Below are 12815 nucleotides of genomic sequence, written 5' to 3'. Positions count from 1 at the left end.
TAGCTTTTGATGAGTCAGAGAGTCATCACATCAAAATATATTTTTAAATTAACAGTCAAAAAGTGGTTGACCTTCAAATTATAAATTATACTTCCTTCTGTGACTTCACTACCATTTTGTGATAAGAACCAGAAAAGGAGAAAAATATTAGGTAACAGAATAAAGGTCAAACAAGAGTTCATGTAATTTACATATATACAAGTTCTTTCTACTTCAGCACTTTCAATATACCAACGTTCATCCATATCAGCTCAGTAAGACTTCATAAAATAGCATTTCAACTCTACTATCAACAGAAAAGATTAGTGGTAGGGAATCATGATTTTTAGACTTGCACATCATCATGCTAATTTCTATAGCCTATTTATTGTACTCATGTGGAAAGGTGAGGATTTTTGTTCTTAATTAACATCAATAGGATTTAACATCACAAATTCTGACAAGTCAAATAGGTGTAAAAGAATAATTCATAAAAATGCTGCTGAAAACAGATAAGTAATGATTATGGACACAAAAGTGGCAGTTTTCTTTTTAAGTAGCAAAGGACTATTAAATGGTTCTTCTAAGTTTAATAAATTAAATAATAAGAATACAAGTAGGTGTTTGGCACAACAGTTAAGCTGCTGCTAGTAACATTCACATACCTTAGCAAAGTGCTTGGATTCAAGCCCTCACTCTGCTGACCATTCCAGCTTCCTGCTAATGTGCATCCTGGGAAGCTGCACAGGATACCTCAAGTATTTGGGTCACTGCCACCCAGGTGAAAGACTGGGACAGAGTTCCTGGCTCTTGGCTTTGACCTGGCCCAACCTGACTGTTAAAGGCATTTCTGAAATTAACCAGTAGATGAAAGATCTCTCCCTCTCTCTTTCTCTGTGACTTTTCTTTGTCACTCTTCCTTTCAAATAAATAAATATTTATATTTGGATTTTGGGGGGAGTGAACCATTGGGTGAGAGCACTGTCTCACTGTTTTCCTCTCATTCTATGACTCTCTCCTCTCAAATAAATGAGTAAATAGGGGGAGGTTCTAAGATGGCAGAATAGGTAGGGAGCTCACTGAGAGTCCAGGAAAAGATAGTTTAACAAAAGTGGAGATAGCAGGGGCCAGTGCCGTGGTACACTAGGTTAATCCTCCACCTGCAGCACCGGATTCCCATATGGCCGCCGGTTCTGTCCTGGTTGCTCCTCTTCCAGTCCAGCTCTCTGCTGTGGCCTGGGAAAGCAGTGGAAAATGGCCCAGATTCTTGGGCCCCTGCACCTGCGTGGGAGACCAGGAAGAAGCTCCTGGCTCCTGGCTTTGGATCAGCGTAGCTCCGGCCTTTGTGGCCATTTGGGGAGTGAAGCAACAGAAGGAAGACCTTTCTCTCTGTCTCTCTCTCACTGTCTGTAACTCTACAAGTCAAATAAATAAATATATAAAATCTTTAAAAAAAAAAAAAGGTGGAGATAGTGTAGTCTCAGGGAAGAGTTAGGGAAAAAAACAGCAGAGGAAACTCTTCCGGAATTACAGGGACACTGTGGATCTACATGGAGGGCACAGGCGCCCACAGCTCGGGACCCCAGCTGCTAAGAGTCTCCTCGGCACCAGTGCTGGAAAGAGAGGTGAGGTGAAACTGCAGTAGCCCGAGACACTGGCGGAAAAGCAGCAGGAAGAGCCTAAAGTGAACAAGGCTTGAAGCCCCATGAGGGAAAGTACACCAGCCTAACTAGATGGGGGAAAAAATAAAAGGAATGGTACGGACACAATTCTCTCTCCACTCATCTTATGAAGGCGTCTGAGACAATAGAGCAGGGCCATTTTGGACATACGTAACAGCTGCGCTAGCTTGGGGCTGCGCCCACCCTCAGCCAAGCAGAAAAACCTGACTCTGGTGGGGAGTAATAACAGGAGACTAAGACCTAGTGAATATGTGGGGCTTATGAACCGGGACTGTGGAAAAAAAAACAACTGAGGGTGTGTGGGAGAACTCACGGTGTGGCTGAGACATAAGTAGACTTGGTGGGAGACACCACAAGCTCGGGTGGCCCTGGCCAGCCATTGAGAGACATTGCAGGGAATTCTGAGCTTGCACGGAGGACTTCACAGATCCTTGGGACACAGCAGATGAATATTATACCCACTGGGGCTAGCACTGAGGCACTGATTGCCACTTAGGAGAAGAGCTCAACTGAGCAGAATTTCTTCCCTTCTGATTAAAAAAAGAGAGAGAGAAGATTTACCACACCAAACTTGGGTGTGTCAATTAGGCACACACTTAACCCTGAAAAACTGAACAGAGCTCTCTGGCCACACCAACCATAAGCGTCCAGAAAGTCACCAAAAGCAGACAGTCCACGTAATCTAGAGTCATAGTATAATGAGAAAAGCCACCACAGAGGGGGAAAAAAAAGAGAAACCAAAGAATATCTCCACAATGCCAAACAACAAATGCAAAAACCGAGGAAACAAGAACAAGGAAGACAACATGACACTCCCAAAAGAACATGACACTCTAATATAAGATTATGAAGATGATGACATAGCGGAAATGCAAGAAATGTAACTCAAAATTTATGATAAGAATATTTAGAAGTAATCAAAACCAAATGCATGAACTACTGAAATCCATGCAGAACATGGCAGAAAATCTCATTAAAATGAAATCTTAAGGAGGAATCAAAATGAAATGAGGAATTTAATAGAACATGAAATTGAGATATTAAAGCAAAATCAAAATGAAATGAAGAATTCAACAGAACAAATAAAAACACAGTTGAGAGCTTTAAAAACAGAATCACTGAGGCAGAAGAGAGAATATCGGACTTAGAAAACAGAGCACAGGAAAGTATACAGTCAAAGCAAAGCAAAGCAGAGGAAATTAGAAATCTAAAAAATATTGTTGGGAATCTACAAGATACTATTTAAAAAACCAATAAGGTAACAGCAGATTTAATCAACAAAATTGACCAAACAGATCTAACAGATATCTATAGAACTTTTCATCCTACACTTGCAGAATACACATTCTTCTCAGCAGTGCATGGAACCTACTCTAGGATTGACCACATACTAGGCCATAAAGCAAGTCTCAGCAAACTCAAAAGAATCAGAATCATACCATGCAGCTTCTCAGACCACAGTGGAATGAAGCTGGAAATTAGTAACTCAGGAATCCCTAGAGCATATGCAAACACATGGACACTGAACAAAATGCTCCTGAATGAATACTGGGTTGTAGAAGAAATCAAAAGAGAAATCAAAAACTTACTGGAAGCAAATGAAGATAACAACACAACATATCAAAAATGATGGGATAGAGCAAAAACAGTGTTAAGAGGAAAGTTTATATCAATAGGTGCCTACATCAAGAAATTGGAAAGGCACCAAACAAATGAGCTATCAATGCATCTCAAGGATTTAGAAAAACTGCAGCAAACCAGACCCAAAATTAGTAGAAGAGAAAAGATTGCAAAAGATCAGCAAAACAAAGAGCTGTTTTTTTGAAAAAATAAACAAAATTGACACCCCATTGGCCCAACTAACTAAAAAAATGAGAGAGAAGTCCCAAATCAATAAAATCAGAGATGAAAAAGGGAATGTAACAACAGACACCACAGAAATAAAAAGAATCATCAGAAATTACTACAAGGACTTGTATGCCAGCAAACAGGGAAATCTATCAGAAATGGATAGATTCCTGGACACATGCAACCTGCCTAAATTGAACCACAAAGACATAGACAACCTAAACAGACCCATAACCGAGTCAGAAATTGAATCAGTAATAAAGGCCCTCTCAACAAATAAAAGCCTAGGACCAGATGGATTTACTGCTGAATTCTACCAGACATCTAAAGAAGAACTAACTTCAATTCTTCTCAAACTATTCAGAACAATTGAAAGAGAGGGAATCCTCCCAAATTCTTTCTATGAAGTCAGCATCACCTTAATTCCTAAACCTGAAAAAGATGCAGCATTGAAAGAGAATCACAGACCAATTTCCCTGATGAACATAGACGCAAAAATCCTCCATAAAATTCTGGCCAATAAAATGCAACAATACATCAGAAAGATCATCCACCCAGAACAAATAGGATTTATCCCTGGTAAGCAGGGATGGTTCAACATCTGCAAATCAATCAATGTGATACACCACATTAACAAACTGCAGAAGAAAAACCATATGATTATCCAACTAGATGCAGAGAAAGCATTTGATAAAATACAAATTCCTGGCCAGCGCCACAGCTCACTAGGCTAATCCTCCGCCTGTGGTGCCTGCACACCGGGTTCTAAACCCAGTCAGGGAGCCGGATTCTGTCCCGGTTGCTCCTCTTCCAGTCCAGCTCTCTGCTGTGACCCGGGAGTGCAGTGGAGGATGGCCCAAGTCCTTGGGCCCTGCACCCGCATGGGAGACCAGGAGAAAGCACCTGGCTCCTGGCTTCGGATGAGTGTGGTGTGCCGCCCACAGCACACCAGCCACAGCGGCCATTGAGGGGTGAACCTACAGAAAAAGAAGACCTTTCTCTCTGTTTCTCTTTCACTGTCTACTCTGCCTGTCAAAAAAAAAAAAAAAAAAAAAAAAAAAAAAAAAAAAAAACAACATCCTTTCATGATGAAAACTCTAAGCAAATTGGATATAGAAGGAACATTCCTGAATACAATCAAACCAATTTAGGAAAAACCCACGGCCAGCATCCTATTGAATGGGGAAAAGTTGGAAGCATTTCCAATGAGATCTGGTACCAGACAGGGATGCCCACTCTCACCATTGCTATTCAATATAGTCCTGGAAGTGTTAGCCAGAGCCATTAGGCAAGAAAAAGAAATTAAACGGATTACATCAAATTGAGGAGTTTTTGTTCTAGAAAAGAAACAGAAAAGTGAAGAAGTAATCAGTTTTAGTTCATAATTGATCATAATGATAGGATTAAGTGTTAAAGAGATCACATAAACAAAACTAGTGTCTGCTAATACTAACTGATATAATTAAAAAGGAGAGAATGATTCGACATGGGAAGCAGGATACCCAGCAGATTCATAGAATGGCGGATGTCCTAAACAGCACTGTGGCTTCAGAATCAGCCCTTAAGGCATTTGGATCTGGCTATAAAGCCCATGAGAGTGTTGAAGGCATGGAAAGCCAAGACAAAAAAAAAAAAAAAAAAAGACCTAAATGAAAGATCTCTGTGAGTGAGATTCCAGTGGAAAGAACGGGCCATCAAAGAAGGAGCACCTTTCTCTGAAGGGAGGAGAGAACTTCTATTTTGACTATGGCCTTGTCAAATTAGATTGGAGTTGGTGAACTCGAGAGGCTTCCATAGCCTTGGCAGCTCATGACAAGAGCCTAGGGTGGGCCGGTGCTGCGGCTCAATAGGCTAATCCTCCACCTAGCGGTGCCGGCACACGAGGTTCTAGTCCCGGTTGGGGCGCCGGATTCTTTCCCGGTTGCCCCTCTTCCAGGCCAGCTCTCTGCTGTGGCCCAGGAAGGCAGTGGAGGATGGCCCAAGTGCTTGGGCCCTGCACCCCATGGGAGACCAGGATAAGCACCTGGCTCCTGCCTTCAGATCAGCGCGGTGCGCCGGCCGCAGCGCACCAGCCATGGCGGCCATTGGAGGGTGAACCAACGGCAAAAAGGAAGACCTTTCTCTCTGTCTCTCTCTCTCTCACTATCCACTCTGCCTGTCCAAAAAAAAAAAAAAAAAAAAAAAGAGCCTAGGGTGATTACTGACATCATAAATAAGAGTGTCAACTGTTAAATAATTCAAAAGTTGTACCTTGGAAATTTATATTTATAAATAAAAGTTGAAAAAAAATAAATAAAAATAGAATAAAAACTATACTTTTACTAATTTGTACTGTATTACCCTGAGAAAATAAGGTCATACATAGTTCATGTAATAAGGGCCTCCATTTTCAGTGAGAAAATATGAATATGTAAGAATAAGCCATTTAAATATAAAAAATTTGTGATATTAAAACACCATTTCAGCAATATATTTCATACTTCTAGTAAATAATTAACTATTTCCCTTACAGTAAAAGCTTAAAAAGTTTATCTTTTAAGCAAGCAGTACTATGACAGGTAGAAAGAAGAGTTCAGCTTTAGAGTATTATAATTCAAAGTACCCTCATGCATCCTCTGCAACAATACAAAATTTTGGATCACCAATGTTAACATTAACATATGTTCTAGTTGCATGCCTTACACACACACACATACACTCACACACACACAAGTTATTCTCAGTCTTTCTCCCCTACCCTCCTCATTCTTTATTTCTCTCTTTTCCCATATATAGACATATGTGGAAAAACAGAGGAAAGGAATAGACATGGCGAATACTAGGCTCCATAAACTAGCTGTATAATTATATAAAAGACATAAAAATTATGAAAACACTTACTTCATCAGCCACCATACACCTAGAAAAAATAAAAACAAAACCAAATTAATTTCCTAATTATGAATATCAACCATTTTAAAAGTTCTGATTAAGTAACTTGCTAAAAAATATTTTACAAATGCTAATGTACTAAGCCAGAGTGAAGTGGTTTCAAGTGTGTGAGAACATGGGCCAGTGTTGAATTTATACCACCCTCCAGCTGTTAAAGGCATGTGGCTGTGTGGGAAAGTTAGAAATTCTGCTGTGCCATTCTCATGGTCTATCCATGGAGATGGCTAATGGCAAATAGGTAATGGCCAGTAACTTCCTTCAAACCTTAAGACTGGTCTTCCCCAAGATGGGAAGAACGTTTTATTGAAGTATAAGAAAAATAAATGTTCCGGTGAGCATTTTAAGGGGTCAAGTCCCTCCTCTCATATGGACTCTGGTTTGAGTCCTGGCTGCTCCACCCCCAATCTAGCTCCCTGCTAATGTGCCTGAGAAAGCAGCGGAAGATGCCTGATCCTTTGGTCTCTACAACCATGTGGGAGGCTTGGATGAAGCTCCTGAATCCTGGCTCTGGCCTGGCCCAGACCCATGGACCAGTGGATGGAAGATTTCTCTTTCTCTCTTGCTCTCACTCTCTCTCTGTAATTCTACCTTTCATATAAATGAAATAAATCTTTAAAAAACAAAAGAAGGGGCCAGCGCTGTGAGGTAGTGGACTAAGCCTGTGTCTGTGGCACCCACATCCCATTTGGGTGCCAGTTCGTGTCCCAGTTGTTTCTCTTTCCATCCAACTCTCTACTGTGTCCTTGGAAAGCAGTGGAAGATGGCCCAAGTCCTTGGTCCCTGCACCTGTATGGGAGACCGAGAAGAAGCTCCTGGCTCCTGGCTTTGAATCAGCTCAGCTCTGGCCATTGAGGCCATTTGGGGAATGAACCAGAGGATGGAAGACCTTTCTGTCTCTCCCTCTCTATGTCTGTAACTCTACCTCTTGAATAAAGAAATAAATCTTTTTTTTTTGAAGAAAAATATGTTAATCACATGTTAGCACAAATTAAACAAAATTAAGGTCATAAATAGAAAAAAGAAAGAAAAGAACAGAGGAAAATAAGAACATGTAGAGTCAGGATCACCAGGGGGTTCTTTGATATGGTGAGCACATTACTAGGAGAAGGACCAACCTATTAACTGAGGCACTCTGCAACCATCTTAAAAGTACTACTAAGAATTGGAAAGGAAGAAAGTCCCAGTTTCTATATGTTTGTTTTATTTCTAATACTGTTATATAATCTTATAGGATTTATTTTAATATAAAATATAAATTAAGAATCTGGAGTGCATATATCAATAAGGAGTAAGTTATACTAAGTGGAACATAGTTATTAAAAAGCCCAAAGATGCTAAATTAATCAGTATCTTTATGGAAAAAATATAAATAGTTTGATTGACACTTAAAAGATATATTAAGAGTAAAAAGTTTACTACATTGTTTATAAAGAAAGCCTTAAAAATAGGAAATTAAAGTGCAATACTTGGAAAAAGTTCATTTTTTTTCAGGGAAGATTCATCTGTACACTTACTTTTCCTTTAACTATCCAAGTCAAATTTGTTAAAAGTGTCACTTGAACAGTACATTGTTTATTGAATAATGCATTGTTTATTTGCCTGGCACTGTTTTGGTAATATAACAATTAATTAAAAAGCACTTCCCTCATGGAAAGTGACAGAAGGAAAATAAAGAAATATATGATTCAAGTGGTGCTAAGTGCTAATACAAAAACTCAAAGAGGATAAGATAGAACAGGAAATGTAGAGGACAAAGGAGCTATTTTACTTTTTGGTTAGGAATAGCTCTCTGAAAAGGCAATCTGAATGGAGTAAGACATATATTTAATGAGGAAGGAAATCTGGAGGAAGAATATTTTAAACAAAGTGATCAGTAAGTGCAAAGATGGTTATTATGTAGTTAAGGAACAGCCAAAACAGACAATGTGACTAAAGGGAAACAAGCATGGGGAAGTAGTAGAAATAAAACTGGAAGACAGTTGGAGCCTGGGCCATGGAAAAATTTATAAGCAGTGGCATGGAGTTAGATTTTCTTAGACTCTTTTTAAGGAAAGTAATGCTTTATATTTTACAAAGAAAACTCTGGGATAGAGAGAAACTATAGAAACCAAGAGCAGTAGGAAGGTCATGCAGTAAACCAGAAGAGAAACAAGGATGGATGAGCATGCATGTGCAGGTAGTGAGAGGTGGTTGTTTTAGGGCACATTTTGAAAGTAGAACCAGTAAAATCTGCTGATTGGGATGAGGATACAAACGAGAAAGAAGTTAAGAATATTCTTAACTTATTAGCATAAGCAATAAAATGTGAAGAAAGAATGGTGGTGGTGCCATTTACAGATAGAAGACAGACTGGGAGAGTTACAGTTTTGGAAATGACAGAAGTTCAGTCTACAAAGGCAACTTTTACGATAGCTATTACATCTCCAAGTCAGATTGTTGAGTAAATCACTGGATATTGGAGTTGGAGGAGTTGTAAACTGGAGATATAACAAATTTCAGACCCATCGGAATCAGTGACGATTTAGTGTATTCTGAAACATATCAACCTAACTGTGGTTTATTTCTTTCTTTATTCAATTTCAACTTCTTCAACTTCTAAATTGAGTTGCTCACAGCTGCAGATTACTGGATAAGATTTAGGACACTAGTATGTAGCTAACCTGCTCTTCATAGGGAACTGGCATGCAGCTAAACTGTCCTGAGGGTGGCTAACTAACTGTAAAGCCGTTTGAGAGCCCTGGGCAAAAACCGAGGGCTGTGAGTCACAGGGTTATATAGCTTTTATATATATATATATATGTATTTATATATATATATAGTTTTCTATATATAGTTTTCTGTTATCTGAAAACTTTCTGGGTAAGATCAACTTGGATTCCTCTGAATGAGCTAGATTTTCCTAATATGAAGTTGGTTCATGGGTCCTGCTTACTTCAGACACTGATAAAGATTAAGTAGATAAATGGCATGAGGCATTCTTCAGCGATCTCCAGCAGGGGCAGACCTAATCCAGCCTCTGAGATTCCTGCAGTTGAGGATAGTTCAGCAACCAGACCAGATTTCCAACAACTTATCAGATAATAGTAACTGACCCAATAGGAGGCCTCAACATTTGAAAGAGTGAGTAATCAACATATCTAGTGGAAAAGGTGCTAGAAAAGATAGGCAAACACAAAAATTGTCAGAGCACTTAGGTAAATTCAAAGTACCAACACACACACACTCTAAAGCTCATGTTCAGACCAAATGTTCAGACCAAAACCACGTTCAGATCAAAATGAGTAGATCAGTTTTTTTAAAAAAAGGTGATCATTATCAACAGCTGAATACTAGACAGGAAAATGCAGTGTATCTCAATGCACTGAACAGAAAACTAAGTCAATTGAAATGGCACTCTTTGGCCTCAGCTGACAACAGGCCATCCAAACTCTGGCCACATGAGCCACAGCCTCTGCTGGCAGTGTCAGCAAGCACCAGCAGCACCTAGGAGGCCGAAGTCATGGTGGTGGCAGGAAACACCACGGGATCAACTTGGACAAATACCATCCAGGTTACTTTGGCAAAGTTGGTATGAGGCATTACCACTTAAAGAGGAACCAGAGCTTCTGCCCACTGTCAACCTTGATAAGTTGTGGCCCTTGGTCGGTGAGCAGACATGGATAAATGCTGCCAAAAACAAGCCTGGAGTTGCTCCCATCACTGAGGTGGTATGACTGGACTGTCACAAAGTTCTGGGGAAGGGAACGCTCCCAGAGCAGCCTGTCATCACCAAGGCCAAATTCCTCCACAGAAGAACTGAGAAGGCTGAGGGTGTGAGGGCAGCCTGTCTCCTGGTAGCTTGAAGCCACATGATTCACTTAATGCTAACAAATGTTTTTCAAAAAGCAAATCAAGAAACTGAAACAGTGAAGGAAAAGAAAACAAAACATTTGAAGGATAGTTCCAAAAAAACCCAAAATATATGAAAAATGGATGTTTTAAAGAGGAAAGGGTACATATGGAAGACAAGCAGAAATTGCATAAGGAACCTTTCTATAGGTGGAAGAAAGATCTCTGATGGATAAGTGAAAAGAGAAACCAAGTTGCAGGTTGGATTGAAGAGAAAAACAAGACTCTGCTGATACCCTTATAAAATTAATTAATCTTAAGACTAAAACCTTGTAAGTGTCCAGACAGAACAACTACCCACAGAAGGCAAAACAAGGGCTTCATTAGTCTTATCATCAGCACTGGAAACTACAAAGCAATTAACAGTATCTAGACTACTTGACAGAAGAACTCATGGATCTAATACCCAGCAAAGATACCCTTTATTTGGAAGAGATGGAAAAATGATATTTGGGACTTACCAAGATCTCTTATAGTACATCACTCATGCAAACCATTGAAGGAAAAATACTTAATAAAATAACCAACCAGTAAACACACTTTAACACAAATTCGAGACAGGAGAAGATGAAAAGGAAATATGGTTAGCAATTAACCTTGACAGGTGACAACTTAAAGGACGATGGTGTATTCTAAATTGACTTTAGAAACAGAAGAAACACAATCTGAAAATCCGAATGTGCAAAAGTGAAGGGAAGTAATGGAGGAGAGAGGTTCTGAAGGTATTCTATAGTAAAATACCAGAGAGGTGATATTTTGTCAGGAGACTAGATGAGATCACTTAGGGAGGAAGAGAATAAGGAGAAAGCAAGAGAGGAAAGGGGAATTGTTCAATGAGTACAGACTTTCAGCTTTGCAAGATGAAAAAGTTGCAGAGCTCTGCTGCACAACAGGGAAACACAATTAACACTATTGTACTGTATACTGAAGATGGTAAATTTTATATGTTATATGACTTTTCCACAATGGGAAAATAAAGTGTATAAAGACGACAGTCACATACTAAGCCCTGGAGCACTCCAATAACTAGAGGTCACAACGGATTCAGCAAATGAGACTGAGAAGCAATACCCAGTTAGGTAGAAAGATACTTGAAGAACATGGTACCCCAGAAGCCAAGTAAAGGGACTTTCAAAAAGAAAGGATTGAACAATTATAGCAAATATTGCTAGATGTCTAATGAGGACAGAGAAATAACCATTTGATTGGGCAAAAGATTATTCATAGCAATAACAACCATAATTCTGATGGACTGGTAGGAGACAAAGCCTCACCTGAATGGGTTCAAGAGATATGAGAAGCCAGAAAGGAGAGTGAGTACAGATTACTGTCTCAGAGTTATCCTGTGGCTGAGACAATGAAATGGGATAGTAGCTGGCAAGAAACAGGTCAAGAGAAAAAAAATTTTAAATATTTACTTTATTTATTTGAAAAAAAAAAAAAAAAAAAGAGTTACAGAGAGAGCCAGAGCCAGAGCCAGAGCCAGAGCCAGAGCCAGAGTGAGAGAGAGAGAGAGTCTTCCATCTGCTGGTTCACTGCCCAGATGACTACAACGGCCAGAGCTGCACTGATCCAAAGCCAGGAGCCAAGAGCTTCTTCCAGGTCTCCCACACGGTTGCAGGGGCCCAAGGACTTGGGCCATCTTCTACTGCTTTCCCAGACCATAGCAGAGAGCTGGATCGTAAGTGGAGCAGCCAGGATTCGAACCAGCACCCATATAGGATGACAGTGCTGTAGGCTGGGACTTTAACCTGCTGCATGACAGCACAGGCGCCAAGAGAAAATTTTTTAAAACAGTAAGTTATAGATGACTTAATAAGTCCCCTATTGAAGGCCGGCGCCGTGGCTCAATAGGCTAATCCTCCACCTTGCGGCGCCGGCACACCGGGTTCTAGTCCCGGTCGGGGCACCGGATTCTGTCCCGGTAGCCCCTCTTCCAGGCCAGCTCTCTGCTATGGCCAGGGAGTGCAGTGGAGGATGGCCCAGGTGCTTGGGCCCTGCACCCCATGGGAGACCAGGAAAAGCACCTGGCTCCTGGCTCCTGCCAGGATCAGCGCGGTGCGCCGGCTGCAGCGGCGGCCATTGGAGGGTGAACCAACGGCAAAGGAAGACCTTTCTCTCTCTGTCTCTCTCTCACTGTCCACTCTGCCTGTCAAAAAAAAAAAAAAAAAAAAAAAAAAAAGTCCCCTATTGACTTCATGAGTGTGGCATCTGTAGGCTGATATAAATGCAAATCAGGTGTTGAGGATTCAATTCAACAATAAATAAAAATAAGAAAACAGATAGGCATAAAGATAACAGAAGTAGAAAAGAATGGAGCTCTTTTTTTTTTTATCTTTTATTTAATGAATATATATTTCCAAAGTACGACTCATGGGTTACAATGGCTTCCCCCCGCCCCATACCGTCCCTCCCACCCACAACCCTCCCCTTTCCCACTCCCTCTCCCCTTCCATTCACATCAAGATTCATTTTCGATTATCTTAA

General features: G+C 40.3%; 1 protein-coding gene across 10 annotated transcripts in view; it reads right to left on the bottom strand.

Annotated features, from left to right (window-relative positions):
• Positions 1-12815, bottom strand: part of ZRANB3 (zinc finger RANBP2-type containing 3) — a 294900-nt gene that overhangs the window by 177107 nt on the left and 104978 nt on the right. For 9 of the 10 annotated variants that reach the window (XM_070070994.2, XM_089329275.1, XM_070070993.2 and 6 more), the window contains one exon: positions 6390-6408. The exons of the other annotated variant lie outside the window; for it this stretch is intronic. In XM_070070994.2, coding sequence (XP_069927095.2) covers positions 6390-6408 — 19 coding nt within the window. The remainder of the gene's footprint in view (positions 1-6389; positions 6409-12815) is intronic. 10 annotated transcript variants of the gene reach the window in all.

Source organism: Oryctolagus cuniculus, chromosome 3 (assembly GCF_051225735.1).
Source record: "Oryctolagus cuniculus isolate XC-2025 breed Fujian yellow rabbit chromosome 3, ASM5122573v1, whole genome shotgun sequence".
NCBI classification, from domain to species: domain Eukaryota; kingdom Metazoa; phylum Chordata; class Mammalia; order Lagomorpha; family Leporidae; genus Oryctolagus; species Oryctolagus cuniculus.
This window is presented reverse-complemented; position numbering and strand designations above follow the sequence as displayed.